At 39.2% G+C, this 19,650-nt stretch overlaps 1 protein-coding gene across 2 annotated transcripts in view; it reads right to left on the bottom strand.

The window, feature by feature from the left end:
• ENTPD4 (ectonucleoside triphosphate diphosphohydrolase 4) overlaps positions 1-16,193 on the bottom strand; it is a 29,511-nt gene extending 13,318 nt beyond the window's left edge. Inside the window, exons 1-7 of one of the 2 annotated variants that reach the window (XM_081092206.1) lie at positions 16,022-16,193; positions 12,563-12,684; positions 10,357-10,455; positions 8,435-8,632; positions 7,719-7,924; positions 4,337-4,487; positions 3,713-3,816 (exon numbers count right to left, since the gene is read on the bottom strand). In XM_081092206.1, coding sequence (XP_080948332.1) covers positions 3,713-3,816; positions 4,337-4,487; positions 7,719-7,924; positions 8,435-8,632; positions 10,357-10,364 — 667 coding nt within the window. In that variant the 5' untranslated portion in view covers positions 10,365-10,455; positions 12,563-12,684; positions 16,022-16,193. The remainder of the gene's footprint in view (positions 1-3,712; positions 3,817-4,336; positions 4,488-7,718; positions 7,925-8,434; positions 8,633-10,356; positions 10,456-12,562; positions 12,685-16,021) is intronic. The other variant, XM_081092205.1, reaches the window with a different exon arrangement.
• Positions 16,194-19,650: the final 3,457 nt, after the last annotated feature.

The following is a 19,650-nucleotide window of genomic DNA, read 5'->3' as shown; positions in this document are numbered from 1 at the left end:
TTATTTCTTTGTCTTACCTAATTGCTCTAGCTAGGCTTCCAGTACTATCTATAATAATAAAATATGCTAATATGCTAATTAGATCAGACAGCTATATGACCTGGACGACCTTCTGGACGAGGGCAGCTGCCTCAGCTGCAAGGGCTAAGCCCCTGGCACAAATTTCGTCCATTGGGCCTCTAGTATTGTATAAGAGTGATAAGAGCGGGCAACCTTACCTTGTTCTTGAGGAAATACATTAATTTTCCCCCACTGATTATAATGCCAGCTATGGGTTTGTCATATATGGCCTTTATTATGTTGAGGTACACCCAATCTATTAAGGGTTTTCCATAAACAAATGCTGTAATTTACCAAATGCTTTTCCTGTGTCTACTGAGATAATCATGCTATTTTCATCTTCCATTTTATTAAAGTATTAAGTACTTATTGATTTGCATATGTTGAATCCTTGTTGTCTCGGGAATAAATCCCAGTTGGTCATGGGGCATAATGTGCTCTTGATACTGGTTTGCTAATATTTTGTTGAGAATTTTTGCATCTATATTCATCAGGATATTGGTCTACAGTTTTCTTTTCTTGTATCCTTATCTGGTTTTGTCAAGGTAATGCTTCATAGAGTGAGCTTTGGAGTGTTCTCTTGTCCTTGATATTTTGGGAGTAGTTTGATGAGGGTTGGTGTTCTTTAAATGTTTGGTAGAATTCTCAGCCATCTGACCCTGGGTTTTCTGTGTTGGGAGTTGATTACTGATTCAATCTCTTTACTCGTTATTGGTTGTTCATATTGTTTATTTCATACTGATTCAGTTTTGATAGGTTATGTTTCCAGAAGTATATCCATTTCTTCTAGTATATCATTTGTTGGTATGTAATTGTTCATAACAGTTTCTTTTGATTCTATGCATTTCCGTAGTATCAGTTTTGTTATCTTTTTTATTCTCTGGTGCCTATTTCATTTATTTCTGCTCTCATCTTATTTCCTTCATTCTACTAACTTTGGGCTTGATTTTTCTAGTTCCTTAAAGTGTAAAGTTAGGTTGCTTATTTGAGGTCTTTCAAATTTCTTAATATATGTGTTTATTGCTATAAACTTTCCCTTCAGAACTGTTTTTGCTATATCCCAGGATATCTGTTATGTTGTATTCCCATTTTTATTTGTTTCAAGACAGTTATTTCCCTTTTGATTTCTTTGATCCATTATTGTTTGGAATGTTGTTTCGTTTCCATATATTTGTAGATTTTTCTCACTTTCCTCTTGTTGACTTTTAACTTTATACCATTGTGGTCAGAAAAGATAGTTGGTATGGCTTCAATCTTCTTAAAATTTGCTAAAATTCAGATAATCTATTCTAGAGAATGTTCCATGTGCACTTGAAAAGAATATGTAGTCAGTTGTTGTTGCCTGGATTGTTCTGTAGATGTCTGTTAGGTAAATTGGTTCTAACTTGTGGTTCAATTCCAATATTTTCTTGATTTTCTGTCAGAACAGTCTGTGATTGCTGATAGTGTGGTATTGAAGTCCACTGTATTATTACCTATTTTTTCCTTAAGATCTGCTCATATTTGCTTAATATATTTTGGTGCTCAGGCATTGGGAGCATAAATAGGATGTCCCAAAAAATATATACACACATTTTGAGTAACTATAAAGCAGTGTTTATTAAAATACATTTCATTTTCAAAACTGAGCTATTGGCTGTTGAAGTGTGCATACATTTTTGGCGGACACCCTGTATATTTATGTCATAGCTTCTTGATGTATTGACCCGTTTATTCTCTCTGCCATCTGATATGCTTTTCCCCCCAATACTTTATCTCATTTACTGAGTTCTTCAGCTCCAGAATTTCTTTTTTTAGAATTTCAGTCTCTTTTGTAAAGTACTCATGTTCATTAATTTTATTCCTGATTTCATTTCATTGCCTGAGTATTCCTGTAGCTTGCTGAATTTCTTCATAACAGCTTTTTTGAATTCTTTATCAATTAGATCACAATAGTCCATGTCTTTGTGTTCAGTTACTAGAAAATTATCATTTTCTTTTTGTGATATTATATTACAGTGATTATGGTGTTTGATGAAAGTGCCTCTGCTGAGCATTTCAAGTAGTGAATACCTTTCTTATCTAGGTAAAGCTTGGTTTATTTTGATTCTAACAATTCAACAAGTTCCTAAGTAGAGTACTTTCTTTTATTTTTCCAGAAGGTGGCACTATAGCACAAGTTTTTGGTTTCTCTTACCCGGTAGGTTGGCAGCATGCTCATAAAAAAAAAAAGTTGATGGAGGGGGATTGAGGGAGAAGAGTGGCCACTGAGTTAGGGGAAGTGTGTGCTTAGCACTTGAAGGTTTGGGTGTGTCCACAGAACAGAGAGGGGTATCCTCGAGTGAGGGGTGTCCCAGATATCCATGGGTGTTCTCTTTGCCTTTTCCCTTCCCCCAGTCATTGTGATGTCTTCTCAGAGACAACAGGTTCCTCCAGCTGCAGCACACGCAGCCAGATAGACCTTCACTCACCATCTTCATCCTCCACCTCCTCTACCAGAAAGGTTGTCCTGACCTGCCGCACACCCCCTGCCACTACTCTCCTGGCTCCACAGCCTCCTCTAGGATTCAATCCACCCACTTTCTGGTAGACAGATGAATAGATCTTTCAGGTGCCCTCATGTGCTATGCAGAGGTGCTCTGTGTGTGTGTGTGTGCATGTTTGTGTTGTTTTAAATGTCTAATTATAAATCAAAGGGGAGAGAAAGAAGGAATGATTCACGCTGCCATGGTGATGATGTCACCAAGACCTGTCCAACTTTTTCTATTATTAACATCTTCAAAAGGGCCATAATGCAGTCAAACTAACATATTTTTGTTCCTCCGTCTATAGTGCAGCTTTTTCAACCTGTGTTGACTCAAACAACTTCTTCTGCCTGGAATGTGCCCTCTCAGAGCCCTACCTATGCCATGCTCTGGCATGCTATAACTACCTCATTAGTTCAAATGCCATTTTCTCCATGATGCCCTTAGCTAGAAATAAAAAGTCTTCCTCTTTCAAATTCCCATGATCTTTTTTCCTTACCTTCCTTAAGGTATCTAAAACTGTAACTCATATAGCAGTTAACTGTGTACCTCTCTTGCTTGTAAACATAACAATGGCAATGTCTATATTTCACCCAATTCTGTATTCTCTACAGTGTCTTTCATAGAGGAGGCATTTGCTAAAATGATAGATGACTTTGAAATAAATGTTTTTTATTTCCATTTCTAACAAGCTATTAATCAAATAATGTCACTGACTTGTCATTTAATTTACAAAGAAATCATTTCTTTGAAAACAGAACTAATATTTTTCAGTGTATCAAAGTCAAGAATAATTTTCCCTTCCTAGAGAGAAAACCAATAAAAGGCTCCAATAGCTCGATAATTATCGTAATTCCAGAAAGCTGTATATCTTAGGCAAGGAGCACAAAACTTTTCTATCAAAAGGAGTTTAAAATTCATTTCCTATATGTGGTGAAGATAAATTATTTTTGCAATGGCTTAATGTTTGGATAATAAAGGTCAGCTATGTAGGAAACTAATTTAAACATTTAAAAATTATAATATTTCAAAGCTATGGTTTTCCAAATTTTAAGATATTAGGAGTAATTTAATAAAGTATACACAGTGGGAAATGGAGGATTTAAAGCAAGTTTCCTAAATTTCAAAGTGAAGACCAATATACCAACCTTCCTGTTTCCCTGAAATTACTTCTGCATGAGAGTCAGAAAACAGAAAGTCAAAATGCACAGGGATATCAGTCAGAAGGTCTTCCAAGATGGCTTTCTGCTGGCTGTAAGAAAATCAAAAATTGTACATATCAAAACATGACATACTGAATTTTTGTTTTTAAAAAGGGCACCCCCACCCCCCACCCCTCATACACACACTATTGCTCTGGTATATCCTATATAGTTTAAAACCAAAGCAATTCATTGAAAAGATTATTTTAGGAATGAATTTTCAAGTGGAACAATGAATGAATTTTCACATGTGTATATTATGTGATTCTTTAAATATAAAAATACAAATCCTTAAACTAATAATATAGAAAATCAATTTTTTAAATGACAACTTTATAGTTTACTATTTACAGTCATAAACAAATATATTAAAAGACAGTGAGTTCTAGCTAGGAAATAGTTCTGCCACTATTCTATATTTCAAAAAAGAAATTTAAATGTCTTCCTTTTGGTGATGATGATGGAAGAGGAGGAAAAGGAAGAGGAAAAGCAACAGGAGGGAAATGAGGAGGAAAATATACCATCACCACCACCACCACCACCACCACCACAGGCCTGGACTGCTCTCACCTTTCAGGAAGGACCCTCATGCCAGCTGTGCAAAGAATGTAGAGAGGGGTTTCTTTGTGTTTTGCCCGTGGCACATGCTCTGCAGCAAAGTTGAGGAGCGGAGAAATATAATCACTGACTTTCTCTGGAGAGGTAGCAAATTCTGAAATGCCTACAGAAAAAGGACACCTCTGTTAACAAGCAGATATTTCAGCTAGTAAGTTATACTTCTTCAATGAGGCTAATTTGAGAGAAATTCAAGCTATACACCATACTTTCCTTGTTTTTTCCTATCCCTCTGGCAACACCTTTCAGCTTCTCTTCCTCAAATGATGGTACCAAACATTCAGTCCCACATCCTCTTATTCTTACTCATCAAAAATCACAGACCTGACTGAGCATCATATGTGTCAAACACTTGGAGTTGATTGCACAGGAGCTCATCGCTGCCCGTGGGAAGAGCTCCCACTTCCCTCACTCTCATGGTTGGCGTCACCATCAGATTTCTCCTGTCAGATCTCTTCTCCAATCTGCAGATCAGTGTGTGGTTACTGCCCAGTGAACAAGGCTCACCACCCGCTCACAACTCAAATCTGGACTCAACAATAAACCGGCTCTTACTGCCTGTTACCCGCCTCAGTGACCACTATCACTAGCCATCCAGTGGCCCAAGCTGATATCCTATATAAAATATCTCTCCCTCATCCCAACATGTATTGTGAGTTTCATCCATTGCCTCTCCTTGGTTCCTCTCACATTTTTTCACTTCTCTTCATCTTTTCTGAATACCCCCACCCTCTGCCAGCCTACACATCCTACTGCCCAGTCTTGAAATTCCCCGACCATTCCCTATGCAAAAGGAGTCTCTTTCTGGCTTAAAATCTTTGGGCTCCTCAATGCCCTCCAGATAAAGCTCAATTCTAGAATGGCATCATAAGCTGCTCTGCATACTCACCCATCCTTTCTCTCCCCACATTCCTTCCATTTGGCTTCAACTGTTTTGAATAAAATTTCTACATCATACTCTGCTTTATGGCCACTGTACCCCCACCAGGAATAGCTTTCTCTTTGCCTCCCTACCCACTTCCCACTTCTTTTCATCTGGCTAACTCCTCCTCATCCAGAGCTACTGCCTCTATGGAAGTCTTCACCAGTAGATCCCTGAAGATGAGCTCTCTTTACAGTCTATGCTTACCTTTACCTCTAGTCGAAGCATTCATTACCTTATCAAAATTACCTACCTATTAACTTGCTTGTCTCATTTCAACTGGAAGTTTCTCAAGGGCACAAACTGTGTCTTGTTCAAATTTATATTCTTAGCACTAACACAGTGTCTAGAAAATAGTAGGTGCTCAGCAAATATTTGCTGAATGAATACATATGTAGTGAATATTCCTGTCACTGAGCCTACAATACTAAAGATGAGGGGAATTTTAGAAGTCCAAAAATTCCTTACTTCACAGACTAGGAATTTGTGGACCCAGACAGATAAGTGTTGTTGTAATGCTGTAAATAAGAGACCATGCTTCCAGATACAGAAGAGCTATAAAAAGGTTCTTGATGGTCTACTTCAAGCTATAACAAGTGCTATATAGTTTGTTTTTAAAATCCTGCTGAATTTTTCATTTGATCAATATTACTTTAACCCTGAAAATGTTTCTAGATTAGGAATACACAAAAATTTCAGGGGTAGAAAAATAGAAAAGTAAAAATTAAAAGTCATCCACAAAGACTTAGAGAAAAATGATCTTTTCAACAAAAATGTACTCTGATTCAAAATAATGCTTGCAACAAGAACTCAAATTAAGTTCCCTCTCTTTATCAAGAAAAATGAAGTAGAGATTTTGAGTTTTCTGAGCACTATGCTGCTGCCGATGCCCAAACACCAAGGGACAATAACTTGTTGAGGGTTGCCTACAGAAGGAAGTGGGGCCTGAATTATTCAATGGAGAATGAGTAAGACTCAAGGGGTCTACAGTCTATGTAATGACCATTTCATGAGGACAGGTATTCTATTATGTTACAACTGAAGGTCCCTCCCTGGCCAGGTAGCTCAGCTGGTTAGAACCTCGTCCCGGTACACCAAGGTTGCAGGTCCAATCCCTGATCAGGATACATATAAGAAGCAACCAATGAATGCATAAATACTAGTAAGTAGAACAATAAACCAATGTCTGTCTGTTTCTCTCTCTCTCTCTCTCTCTCTCTCTCTCTCTCTTTCAAATCAATAAATAAAAAGTTAAAAACAAAACTGAAGCTCCTTTTCATTTGTTTTTGAAATAGGAGATGACTATGATAATTATTTTTTTATCAACATTCAATATATTTTAAAAATAAATTCCTTGGGTTGTTTGGGTTTAATATTTTACGATCTAACATAATTGACAAGCTGAAATTAAAGTAGTGAATCTCTAGTGTCTTTGGTTCACTGTTTTAAATCAGTGATTATTAACTATCAAGACATAAAATGCCTATTTCAAGGTCCTGACACCTTCCATTCCTAATGTTATTGAAGAAGTGTGCTGCCTGTACAAATTATGTAGATAACAACAACAACAAAAAAAAGGGTGAGAATTACTTATGTAAATTATCTGACAGGGAAGGCACATCTCAATTTTTCTATAACTCACTGACTTAGAAATTGTATATCTTTAAAAACTGGACATATTCCTGACCAGTATCCTCAGTGGTTAGAGCGTTGGCCCATGAACTGAAGGGTCTCTCTCGAGTTTGATTGCTGGGCAAGGGCATGTACCTGGGTTACAGGTTTGATTCCTGGCCTTGGTTGGGGAGCGTGCAGGAGGCAACCAATTGATGTCTCTCAGTGTTTCCCTCCCTCCCCACTCCCTTCTCTTAAAAAAAACACACACAAAATAATGGAAAAATTATCCTTGGGTGAGGAATTATAAAAACAAAAACAAAAGCTGGACATAATGAAATCTAGCTCTTCTAAGTTTTATGGTCATCTTTATTAAATAATCTAGATAATTAGAAATACACTGGGGCAGCAATTTTTAAAATGACAAACATATACTAATGTATTATTTTGAGTACATATTTTTATGAGTTATCTGAAATTGCCTTGTCATTAAGGAGCGAGACCAATGGCTACCGAATAGGGGGGAAAAAAATCCTTCCATAATTAATGTCAATTAGCAGACATTTGAGTAGACACCATGAATAAGGTAAATGCTGCAGAAGATGTAAGAAAGACATGGAGTGTGGATATGTTATTAAGGTGTTAGTCGCCTTATGCAAGAAGGATAGAAAAAAATAAAGGAAGTGAAAAAAGTAAAACAAGGAGAACTGGGTCCTGCTATGAGAGAAAAGGAAAAATGTGAAACATCACAGAGAATGAAAGGACAGAATCTGGATATCAGTCAGATATTTATCACTTACATACCTGGTTTTATTTTCATAACCACTGGCTTTCGGTTTTTATCCCTCATTTGTCTGATATCCAACAGGTCATGAGGATTGCCATTATGCCTGGGCCAGCAATAGACAAATATTCGAGACCCACTGCTACCACAGTCCACCACGATACCATAGTTCACATTGGGGTTATTGGTATCCGTAGCTTCAATGTCAGTAACTCGTGCCAAGTACCTAGTTTAGAACAACAAACATATACTTTTGAGACAGAGAATATCATTCTAAACCTAAAGGAGCAAGTGCAATAAACAAACACCAAGTCGGTGATTTCTAAGTGCAGTGACACCAATATAACATTTTACAACTGCCAAATGATCAGTCAAAGGAAAACAAAACAAGTGACAGTGAAAAAGATAATCTAAATCAGATACACTCATTATTCCTTTAAAGAAGTTCAAACAAGTTCTGAAAAGTAAAATTACTTCCCAACTATCAATATTAACTGAAAAATCAGCTTAAAAGATATCACAGAAGCTTATGTTAAATCCTCTTATGAGGAGGACCTGGTGGTTAATGATTAAACAGTTTCAGACAGTTTAATTTTTCATGCCATGCTGGATTCAGTGCAGCATCTGTTTCCTACAGCTACAGGCTCCTTAAATGCCACCTAATCCCAAAGTCTTGAAGCCATGAAATGAAGGTATGGCATCCCATCTAGAAAATAAATGGTTTGTATTCTCTTACCTTTGAAACTTTTTGTCTCTGGATAGTCGCCCATATTTATTTCGGATTATGACAACAGAGAAGTATAAAAGTGAAACAGCAGCAGCCAGAATACTAATAACAACAATTTGGCGAAAATTGGTATTCAAAATTCGAGGACATCCCACTGGAGAGATGCTAAAATGCCAGGAAGCAGGAAAAAGACAGGAGATGCCAAGTCTGAAATTCCAAAAAAACCAAAACAAAACAGATTTTAAAGCAATCTGCTCCAAAGAGAACTCCCTTCACCTAACCTGATCCAAAACAAGACATTCAGTTTGAGCTGCCCTGACTTCCCTGCTGATAGGCATCTGTATACCAGCACCTTCCATATTACTACTTTGCTACATAACTCATTACGGTCACATGCTGCATAAAGATGTTCCAGTCAATGACGGGCTGCCTACATGACAGTGGTCCCATAAGATGATAATGAAGCTGAAAGATTCCCATCACCTAATGACGACACAGCGCAATAACTCATTACTCATGTTTGTGGTGATGCTGGTGTGAACAAACCTGTGCTGCCAATCGTATAAAAGTGAAGTACATGCATTTGTGCACAGTACATAATACTTGATAATGATAAGAAATGACTGTTACTGGTTTATGTATTTACATACTATATTTTTATCGTTAGAGTACTTCCTACTTATAAAAAAAGTTTGCTGTAAAACAGTATCTCATGTTATGCACACAGTAGCATTATATATCTCCTGCTTACCGCATCTCTTGAATGCATCATCTTATCTTGTGCTTGATTTAATCTTGTGCTGTTTTGTACAGTGACATACAGCTTGTAGTCTAGGAGCAACAGGATAGGGATAGAGTAGGACACACCACGTAGGCTTGTGTAAGTGCGCTCTGTGATGGCACAATGATGAAACTGCCTAACAATGCATTTCTCAGATAGTACCCTTGTCACTAAGTGGCTCGTATTATAAAATTATAGGAATGAGAATTAATATTGATGCTTATGACACTTCTGTGTTTTCCCCTCTTTCTTGAGAGAATTATGCAGATTGTCTGTACCCTGCTTTGTTCCAAAAAATTAGAGACAGCTTACAAGAATAAGTTCAATAACATAAACAAATAAATCTAAAACACAATCAGGTTTAAGGATGATGAAACCAAAAGACAATTTAGTACATAGGAATGCATGTAATAAGGTAGTATCTTAAACAGTGGCTGAGCATCCTCATGGCCAATAATGTTGCTGATTAGATTACGAAAACATAAATATCTCAAAAGGAGCAAGATTTTCCTAACACTGAATTCCAAGGCAAATCTCTTCCTGAAGATTAAGTGAGAAAATGATATCTTTAAAAACATCCCCATAACAAAGTCAATAAATGACCTATGTATGTCCTGTATTTTTGGAAATATTCCTGAAACATTTCTGCAAATAAACACTTCTCAGTTTATGTCAGGAATGAAAGGCTTCATTAGGCTTAAAAAAACCCAACTTGCTAACATACACTCTCCCCTCTAAAGAGTGCTTCACAGACTCACAGAAGAGTGAGGTATCCTACTAACCCAATGGGAATTTCCATTTGTAGTTTCTAGCCTGCATGAGGGTTCTTGGGCCAGTCCATTGAGTTTATCACCCCCTCCGAGGCTCAGAGACAGTTATCCTGTGCTTAATACAACCCGTTGCAGATTCCAGCACAACATGCCCTTTACGATAAACTACATTAACTCCTGCAGAATCCACCTGGCATTATCACTTTCTTTCTGTGACAGGTGCCCATGGGGCCCTGAAAGAACAACGGTATAAAACAGAAGTGCAGCACAACTTTGAATACTTTTCACTTAGGATTTATATCCTCCTCCCAATCAAAATCTGTTTCTGTGGCACCAAAAATCTCGGGCTTCCACTGCAGTGATTAGGCACCATCACTCACCTGCCCATGCTGACAGGTCAGAGGTCAGGTAATGTTCTGGGAGTTAGTCTTCAACCACTATTACAGCAACAACGAGGTCCTCCCAGAATGAGAACTCTCCTGTTTCAGGAAGTAAGAAAAATCACCAATATAGTATAATCCAAGAAACGTCAATGTTCATTATCAACTGTATGTTTAAATCCCACCACACATAATCTGGTACATGATCTGTGCACTGAAGCTGTTAAGAAGGGTTTATTCTGAGCGTGTAGCTTCTGCATTAGCACTAATCTAGTTCCTGTCTATCTTTCTAGTCTTATCCCCTGACAGATAGACGGATATGTACCCTATGCTCCAGCCATCTTAAACACAAGCTGCAAGTCATTGAAATGTCCTGCATTCCTCTGCATTTGTAGAATGACTTTTTGGGACCCAATGTAATCCTAGTGACACAAGTCAAGCATGATTCCTCTGTGAGGACTTCCCCAATCCCCATATCCCCAGAGTATGTGCTCCTCACAGCAGTGGGCTGCAGTATTACACGTGCGGCTGGCTGACTTGCTCATCGCAGGGCAAGCCCCTTGGCAGGGACAGCCACTTATTCTTCTGTTTCTCCAGTGACCAGTGCCTGTCACACAAGTGAAGAGCAACCATTGTTTGTGTCACGGATGGCTGGGAATGGGAGATGCAAAGATGAATCAGATGTGGATCCAGTCCTTAAATTTCTAATGCAGGAGAGGTGAACCCTCCCTGCCCTCCCCCGCCCCACACACACACACAGTGTTAGTAAGGCCTACCTGACAAAGTTAAAAATCACTTTAATTAGTTCAGGTTTTAATAGGTGTCCACATTGTACCATAGACCCAAAACTTAGTACAAACAATATTAATGGTTTAAAATTTTACACACAAAAAAGAAAAATATGTCAATTACCTAAGTGTTTAAATGAATTTTAATGTTTTTGTAAAATAGCTACCTTTTAGCATTTGACTATAGTGAAATTACTACAATATACCTTTATTAGAATTCCAGTGGCTCAAAGATCTCAGTATTTTAAACATCCATTAAAATGTAAGATTACATAATCTTGGAATGGGTAAGGCTTTTTTACAATATCAATGTCTCAAACCATAAATGAAAGAAAATACATCTACACATGAGTTTAAGACTTCTGTATGTTTAAAAATAAAAATCCATTCCCAAACACATAAGGCTTGAGAAAATTACTTATACCATACATGACAAAAGGTAAATATCCCTTACATATAAAAAGTTCATAACATAAATATGTAAGAGAAATACACGAACAAGGATAATTGGAAATGAACGAAGAAATACAAATGGTTGATAAAAATAACTTCATTAGTATTTAGATAAATATAAATAAAAACCAAAACTTTACCACTATCAGATTGACAGAAATTAACATCTAAGGATACTTTACTAACAAAGGGGAGCGAGAAACGTCATGAATGCTGCTGGGGAGAACTAAAAAGGTACTAACTTTTTTTTTTTTTTTTTAAATATATTTTATTGATTTTTTACAGAGAGGAAGGGAGAGTGATAGAGAGTTAGAAACATCGATGAGAGAGAAACATCAATCAGCTGCCTCCTGCACATCTCCCACTGGGGATGTGCCCGCAACCCAGGTACATGCCCTTGACCGGAATCGAACCTGGGACCCTTCAGTCCGCAGGCTGACGCTCTATCCACTGAGCCAAACCGGTTTCGGCAAAAGGTACTAACTTCTGAGGGCATCCTGGTTAACAGATATGGCAATTTTTAATATGCTTACCCTCTGCACAACCTATCACACATCCAGAAATTCATACTTAGAAAACAACAGGGTAAAACTATGTGCCCATCATAGTATTGTGCATAATAGCAAAACACTGTTTCTAAACTAATGTGTATTACAGGGGGTGGGTTAAGTTAAACATGGTCCATTTATGAAACAGAATACAATGTGGCTATTAAAGGTGATCGTGCAGATCCATATTTATTGTCATGGAAAAGATGTCCATGGTATTTCAGTGAAAAAAACACACCATGCATAAGAGAGGGCAAAATGGAAGGAGAGAAACCAAAATGTTAACAGTGGTTAGTTAATTCTGAGTAGTGAGAAATGGATCATCTTTATTTTTTTCCTTAGGCTTCACTATATTTTTAAAAGGGCACATATTAATTTTATCATCAAAAAAACAACAGAACTATTTAAACAAGCTACCTTTGACTGGTATCTTCCGTTTCCAGCATCAAATCCTCTTCTGGGTAGATCAAGAAAGCCTAGCTTAAAAACTCTTCATGACACAGGAATTCTGATCTAAACATTTTTTTGTGATAGTTGAACTAAAGAAAAAAAAAAAAGAATTCTTTAGTTAACAGCCTAAAGTCAAGGTCCTTGGAGGAAGGAAGGCCTTGAATGATTCAATGATGCGTACCATAAAGGGCACTGAGGAATAACAAACCTTACTCCAGTTTCAAGGAGTTTGCAGACTGGTTACAGAGATAATACTAGCACCCAGGAAATAATTAGGAGTACAACAGAAGGCAAAGTTAAATTGTTCGGACTAACAGAGTTCAGAGAAGACCACAAGGAAGGCTGGTAAACAGGAACCACTTCCTGAGTCAGAGGCCAACTTTGGATGGGGGAGAATAGAGAATACATTCTTAGAATGATCATAGCAAATTTAGTAAATGTTATTTAATCTAGTGTTTGTCTTAGGACTTATTTTCGAGATGTGAGGATTTTTTTAAATAAGGATAAATAGGTATTTTTCTGTTACAAAACTTGTGTTTAAAGACAAAGAGAAAATAGGACAGTTTATATGTTGCTGATGTAATTACTTTTATTTAGGACAAAAGTATGGCTGAATATTACCCAGCAATCAACAATATGGTAAGTTGATCATAACATGTAAACTCCCATTGTTTTTGCAGCTAAAAATCTTGGCACCAAAGTTTAGGGAGGCAAAGTCTTACTAATTCTCTATGTAATAAAAGCCTAATATACTAGTGTCCGGTCAACCAGTTGGCCACTGAATCAATCAAAATGTAATATGCTAATGAATGCTAAGGCCCCTCAACCACCAGGTATGACGTGCACTGACCACCAGGGGGCAGTCGACTGGTTGACCAGTCGCTATGATGTGCACTGACCACCAGGGGGGCAGATGCTCGGACCAGTAGGTTAGCTTGCTGCTGGGGTCCAGCTGATCGGGACTGAGTGAGAAGGGCCAGACACGCCCTGGAGCCCTCCTGTGGTCCCTCCCCGGCTGGCCAACCTCCCGTGTTCCTCTCCGAGCCTGATCATGCATGGGTGGGGTCCCTCGGCCTGGCCTGCGCCCTCTCACAATCAGGGACCCCACGGGTGATGTCGGAGAGCCGGTTTCAGCCTGATCCCACAAGCTAGGCCAAGGGACCCCACTGGTGCATGAATTTGTGCACCAGGCCTCTAGTATTACATAAAAATGCCACATTTTCAAAAGGCCTAAATTATATTAGACCTATCATCAGAGAAACCCATCTCTCTCACTGAAAAAAAAAAAAAAAAAAAAGCCACAACAAAAACAACAGTGAAAACCATATACATCAATTGTAAAGTGAAATGGTTCCTGTGGTGAAAAATGAAAATGACAGGAAGGGTGCTTAAGAAGAAATGATGTGAATATTAGAGGTTACAAGGAAGAATTTTTGTGAGAGTGAAAGGAAGGTGAAGTGAAGGATATTCAGTGCACTCAATTGTGGGGAAAATACATCAAAACAACTTGATCATTCTTTGTTTTAAGAAGAATGCATGAAGTTGCATTAGCATCTACATTTTCTTTAGCATTGATTTTTAAATTTAAAATGTTGTCCCATGTTAAGAGATCCTTTTCTGGTCACACTTTTTTCTGAATCACCTCTGTCGTTTCCCAAATCTGCAAGTCTGACTTTCCTCACATTTCAATTCCACATCCTGAGCTCACCGATGGCTGTTATCATAAACTCGTTTAGTCTGAGTCTGTGGTCACAATTTTTTGACACAAATTAATACCACCTTCCAAGTTCTCCAAGTCTAAGAGAGGCATCACCACTGACCTGGTTCTTAACTTTGATTCCCACTTATCTGTGTGCTATCAATTCTTCCTCAAAAAATCCACACATCAAACGACCACAGAACACATCACAGGTCTCTAGGCAGGTCGCTCACCTTCTACCTGCACCCTGAACGCCCCCCTTCAGAAATAGCTCCCTGTAAAACACTACCTTCAAAACATAACCAGCTCAAGAACTTCCGGGAGCCCATGGGGTCAACAGCAACTTTCCACCAACGGATCCCATCTTATTCCACCAACCTGTTCTCGCCTGGGCCACAGATAACATCTTTCTGCCCTAGTGAGGTGGCTCTCTCATTCTTGCCCTGGCCCTTTAATGTCACTTCCTCCTACTACGTCCTGCTGTCAACATTATACTTCCTGCAAGGCACAGGTCAATATTTTTCTTTGCAAAGATTTAAACTGTTGCTCTTGTTTTCCCACACTCTGAAACTGTGTTCATTTTTTTAAAAACATGCTGGAATAAATATATAGGAAACACACATATAATATAAATAAATATATAACTCCCCAGATGAAGTTTCTTTTTGTTTCTAATGTACACAAGGATTGAGACCATGCATTCCTATTAGGGCTAGAAAACGGTACACCATACAATCAGTAAGCAACAAACACAGGTGGTAAATTAGTAATGTTAAGGTCAACACAGACATAAACGAACTACTTAGACAAATTGGTATTTCGTTTTGTAACTCTGCTCATGTGTCCAGCAATTAACAAACGTGATACAAAGACAAGATGACATCAAATATAACACGAAGAATAGGAGTCTTTTCTGTCTCTTCCAGGCTGGAGAATTAGGTGTTATCATTGCACGAGGAAGGGCACAGCCAAAACTGCAAAGTGAAATTAAACTAGGGACTTGCGTCACTAACTTAGAATTCTTTAATAAGCTCCGGTTTATCTTTTAGCGCGGAAGGTGCCGAAGGGTAACGCATGTCTTTCCTTTCCTGACAGTGATAAAGGTTCCCTGGAAACGCTCCGCACCAGTGTGCATCTAACCGGGTTCTGGAGAATAAGACAACTGTTCCTTTAAAACGTGTCCACGCATCACTAAGGTCTGAGAAGCATTGCTCGCATCAAGACTTTATCGCGCAATTAGTTCCATCTTTTTCCAAGGGGAGAGCTAAAGCATGAAATTTAATAAGAGCAAAAACGATGCTGAACGTGACTGTAAGTGTCATGACAAGGCGCCGGCGAGAACCCCTGGGTCTTCGGCGCAGCGTCCCTTCTCTCGGGCCGGGTCCCCGCGTAGTGGGCCCGGATCCGCCCCGCTACGTGGAAGAGGGAAGACCCAGCGCGGTCTCCGGAGCCGCGCGACAGTGCGACGGCCAGGTTTCTCCTCCAGGAGCCGGGGGACAGCACCTGCCGCCCTGGGTCACGGGCACTGACGGCCCGGGCGCCCGGATGTGGCCGGGCGGCGGGGGCGGCTTGGACCCAGGGAAGACCGACCGCAGGAACCGGGAGGCCCGCGGGCAGAGGGGTCGTCCGGGGTCCAGGGCCCTCGTCGCCCCGCCGAACCGCACGGTCCGACTGTCTCGGCCCCGGCCGGCCGCCCTCCCACCGTCCGCGCCGGGAAGGCCGCTCACCCGTGCTGCAGCGCCTGACTCGGCGGCCGGGACTCCCAGGGGCGGGGAGCCGTGAGCGGAGCGCATCACGGCCACCATCGAGAGGCGGCAGCGGGCACGCGCCCCCGGCTTCCCGGAGACGCCGCTCCCTCCCGGGAGCCACACCGCCGGCCGGCCTCGCCCGCGATGCGTCACGCAGCGCAGGGAGCGCGCGCGCCGGGGGGCGGGGTCTGCGCCGGGAGGACTGGCGTCACGTGCAGAGCTGTCTTGCGTCAGCGTGAGGGCGTGGCTCTGCGCAGTGAGTGCCGGAAGTGAGAGTGGTGTACCGGAAGTGGCCGGCACCGTGGCTTCGTTACCACCAGTCGTAGTGTGCCTGGTTGTCAGAGAGATACTGTGCTTGTGACATTGCAGGTTATCTTTCCGTTGTGCTTCTAAGGATTATGGGAAATCACACTTGAAAACCCAGTAAAAGCTAAGCATTTCTGCTCAACTCTTGACATTTTTACAACTTTCCCAGTAGCTATCCCTATTTTACAGATGGGGAAACTAAGATGCAAACTCATTCAGTGAATTTCTTAATGTCCACGTCATTAGTCAGAGTTAGGATTTCATTCTTGCCAAAAGTTGCTCATATAATCGCTTATTCCGAGGGAGACAGACGGCCCCAACACACGCAAAGGCGAGCAGCACCGGGTCCTGAGGTTGACACATGACCTGACACTTAGCTCAAGGCCCCTCTTGACAAAACCTGCCTTGAAGTCACAGAGCTGGAAGAGATCGTGAGAATCGTGGCTTCTAACTTTTTCCTCTGTCTTTTGTTACAGGTGAATGAACTGCTTTCCAGAAAAAGGAGGTGACTAGACAGCCTAACCACCTACAATTTTTTTTTTTTTTTTTTTTTTTTAATGAGAGTCCTAGAAACATCTCCATTACTTTCGTCAAATCAAACAAGCTTGGACAGAACCAGTAGTTACACATTTTAAGCATCAGATTGGGTCGTCATCTTGGTCCAGAATCAGATTGGGTTGCCATCTTGTGTTAATGTTTCATCCCTGGATATAGATACTCTTCATGGAAGAAGACCAGCAGTGACCAGGAACCTTGTGCTTTAGAACCAAATACTGTCTTTTTAGCAATTGCTCCTCATTACAATCATAAAATCACCGAGTGTTCCAGCCAAAGGAGCTGCAGGAACTGTCTAGTCCAAACAGTCTCCTTTTACTGCTAAGGAACTTGCTCAGGATCCCCTGGAGGTGAAGTGGGAAGCAGAACCAATGGTTCTGACTCTTACCTCAGGGTCCTTCTATGACAATCTGTTACTATTAAAAATAAATAAATAAATAAAAATAAAAAAGACCTGTTTGGATAACTTACACATTAGAAACCTCTGTGACATGCACCTAAGGCTAGCTCTGAGAAGCTGAAGTAATTGGCCACTGACATGATCCCTCAAAATTACATGCCCTTTAAAGTCCTTACCATTTCAGATACTGGTTTAGATTATGATGGTCTCTATTAAGGAGGCCTCCACAAAAATGCCAGACTAATACTATTGCACCATCCGTATTTCCTGATAATTCATATGTAATAATTGTTTACTAAGAGCTAGGAAAGAAAGTATAAAAAAGTATGAAAACATGTAACATGGTGAATTAGTTTTCTAGGTCTGCTGTAACAAACTACCCCCCAAATGGGTATCTTTAGATGACAGAAATGTATTCTTTCACAGTTCTGGATGCTAGAAGTCTGAAGTCAAGGTGTTGGCAGGGCCATGCTTTCTTGGAAGGCTCTAGGGGAGGATGTTTAGATTCTGGTAGTTGGTGGCAATCATTGGCATTCCTCAGTGTGTAGATGCATCACTCCAGTCTCTGCCTCTCTTGTCACATGGTGTTCACCTGTGTGTGTCTATGTCCAAATTTTCCTCTTCTTACAAGGACACCAGTCATGTTGAATTTAGGGCCCCCTCTAATCCAGTATGATCTCTTCTTAATGTAATTGCATATGTAAAGACCCTATTTCTAAATAAGATCACATTTACAGGTTCTGGGTGGACATGAACTTTGGGGTGGGGGGGACACTGTTCAACCCAGTATGTGAGAGTACCATCTCAGTCTGGGTCATCAAGGAAGGCTATTTTGAGGAGATGATATCCAAAGTCACACCTTCAAGATGAATAGAAATTAACTAGAAGAAGGATGTATCTTGGGCCTATATGGAGTATTGCTTCAGGCAGTGGAAACAGAAGAGGCTCAGAAGGAAAGGAATAGAACTATCAGAGTGATCCACCAATTTATTCTCACTTTTTAACAAGAGAAACAAAAAACTAAGCTAATAAGAGATACCACTTACTAGAATTATGCCAGGCACAATTCTAAGAGCATCAGAAAACATTTCAAATAGAATGATAATGAAATACATAAGAGTTCATGAAATGATGAAATGCAGCTACAGCAGTACTTACCAAGAAATTTATAGATTTAAAAGTATACTTTAGTAAAGAAAAAAGTTTGAAATTAATTATCTAAGTTTCCATCTTAATAAGTTAGGATAAGAAAAGCAAAGTAATCCTAAAGTGAGTAGAAGAAAAAGAAAATAATTTTTAAAAATAAGACAAAATTAACAAGCCACAAGTTAGTTCTTGAAAAGTATTAATAAAATAGATAAACTCCTAATGAGATTGATTAGGGGAAAAGAGAAAGAAAACACAAATAACAAATATCAAGAATAAAAGAGAAACATCATTACAGATCCTACAAAATTGAACAAATAAGAAAGCATTATGAACAACTTTATGCTGATAATTTCAATAATTCAGATATAAAATGGAAAAATTATTTGAAAAACATAATATCCCAAAATTGACATGAGAAGAAATAGAAAACCTGAGTAGACCTGTGTTTTTAAAGATCCCCTTCCTCCACCCCTGCCACCAAATTCCAGCCCCATATGGTTTCACTTGTAAATGTTATCAATTACATAAAAAGGAAATCATTCCTATCTTACATAAATTATGTCAGAAAAATAGAGAAGGGGACACTTTCTAACTTATAATGTAAGGTCAGAATAATCCTGACACCAAGAAATAAAAAAGAAAGAAAATTATATGTCAATATCCTTTAGAAACACAGATGCAAAAATTCTAACAAAATATTGGCAAATGAAATCCAGCAATATCTATAAAATGTAAGATAGCTTATCCAAGTGGGATTTTTGCAAGGAATACAAGGTTGGAGTAAAATCAATCCATGTCATTTATTACATAAGCAGAATAAAGGAAACAACTCATATAATTCATATGATCTCAATCAATGCAGAAAAATAATGTTTCACAAACTTCAACATTCATTCATGATTTAAACACAAAAGCTCTAATCAACTATAAAGGGAATGATTTTCCTCAGTTTGAGAGGGTTTCCATAAAAGAACAAGTTCAAAATACCTTCTTACTTGTTTGTTATTTTTAAAGCATTAAATAAAAGTTAGAAAAAGAATGTGACATCTGGACTGCAGAAGCCATCTTGCAACCACAAGGCAACAATAATGCAGATAAGAAGCCAATACTAAATATGATGAAATAGAAAGACAGAGTTTCTTATGGCATCATTTACTATCATCGACCACTGAACTAGTACCAACTATTAGGTCTACCT

This window comes from Myotis nattereri (genome assembly GCF_964212035.1).
Source record: "Myotis nattereri genome assembly, chromosome: 5".
Taxonomy (NCBI): domain Eukaryota; kingdom Metazoa; phylum Chordata; class Mammalia; order Chiroptera; family Vespertilionidae; genus Myotis; species Myotis nattereri.
The sequence above is the reverse complement of the archived record's forward strand: the minus strand, read 5'-3'. Positions and strand labels throughout refer to the sequence as shown.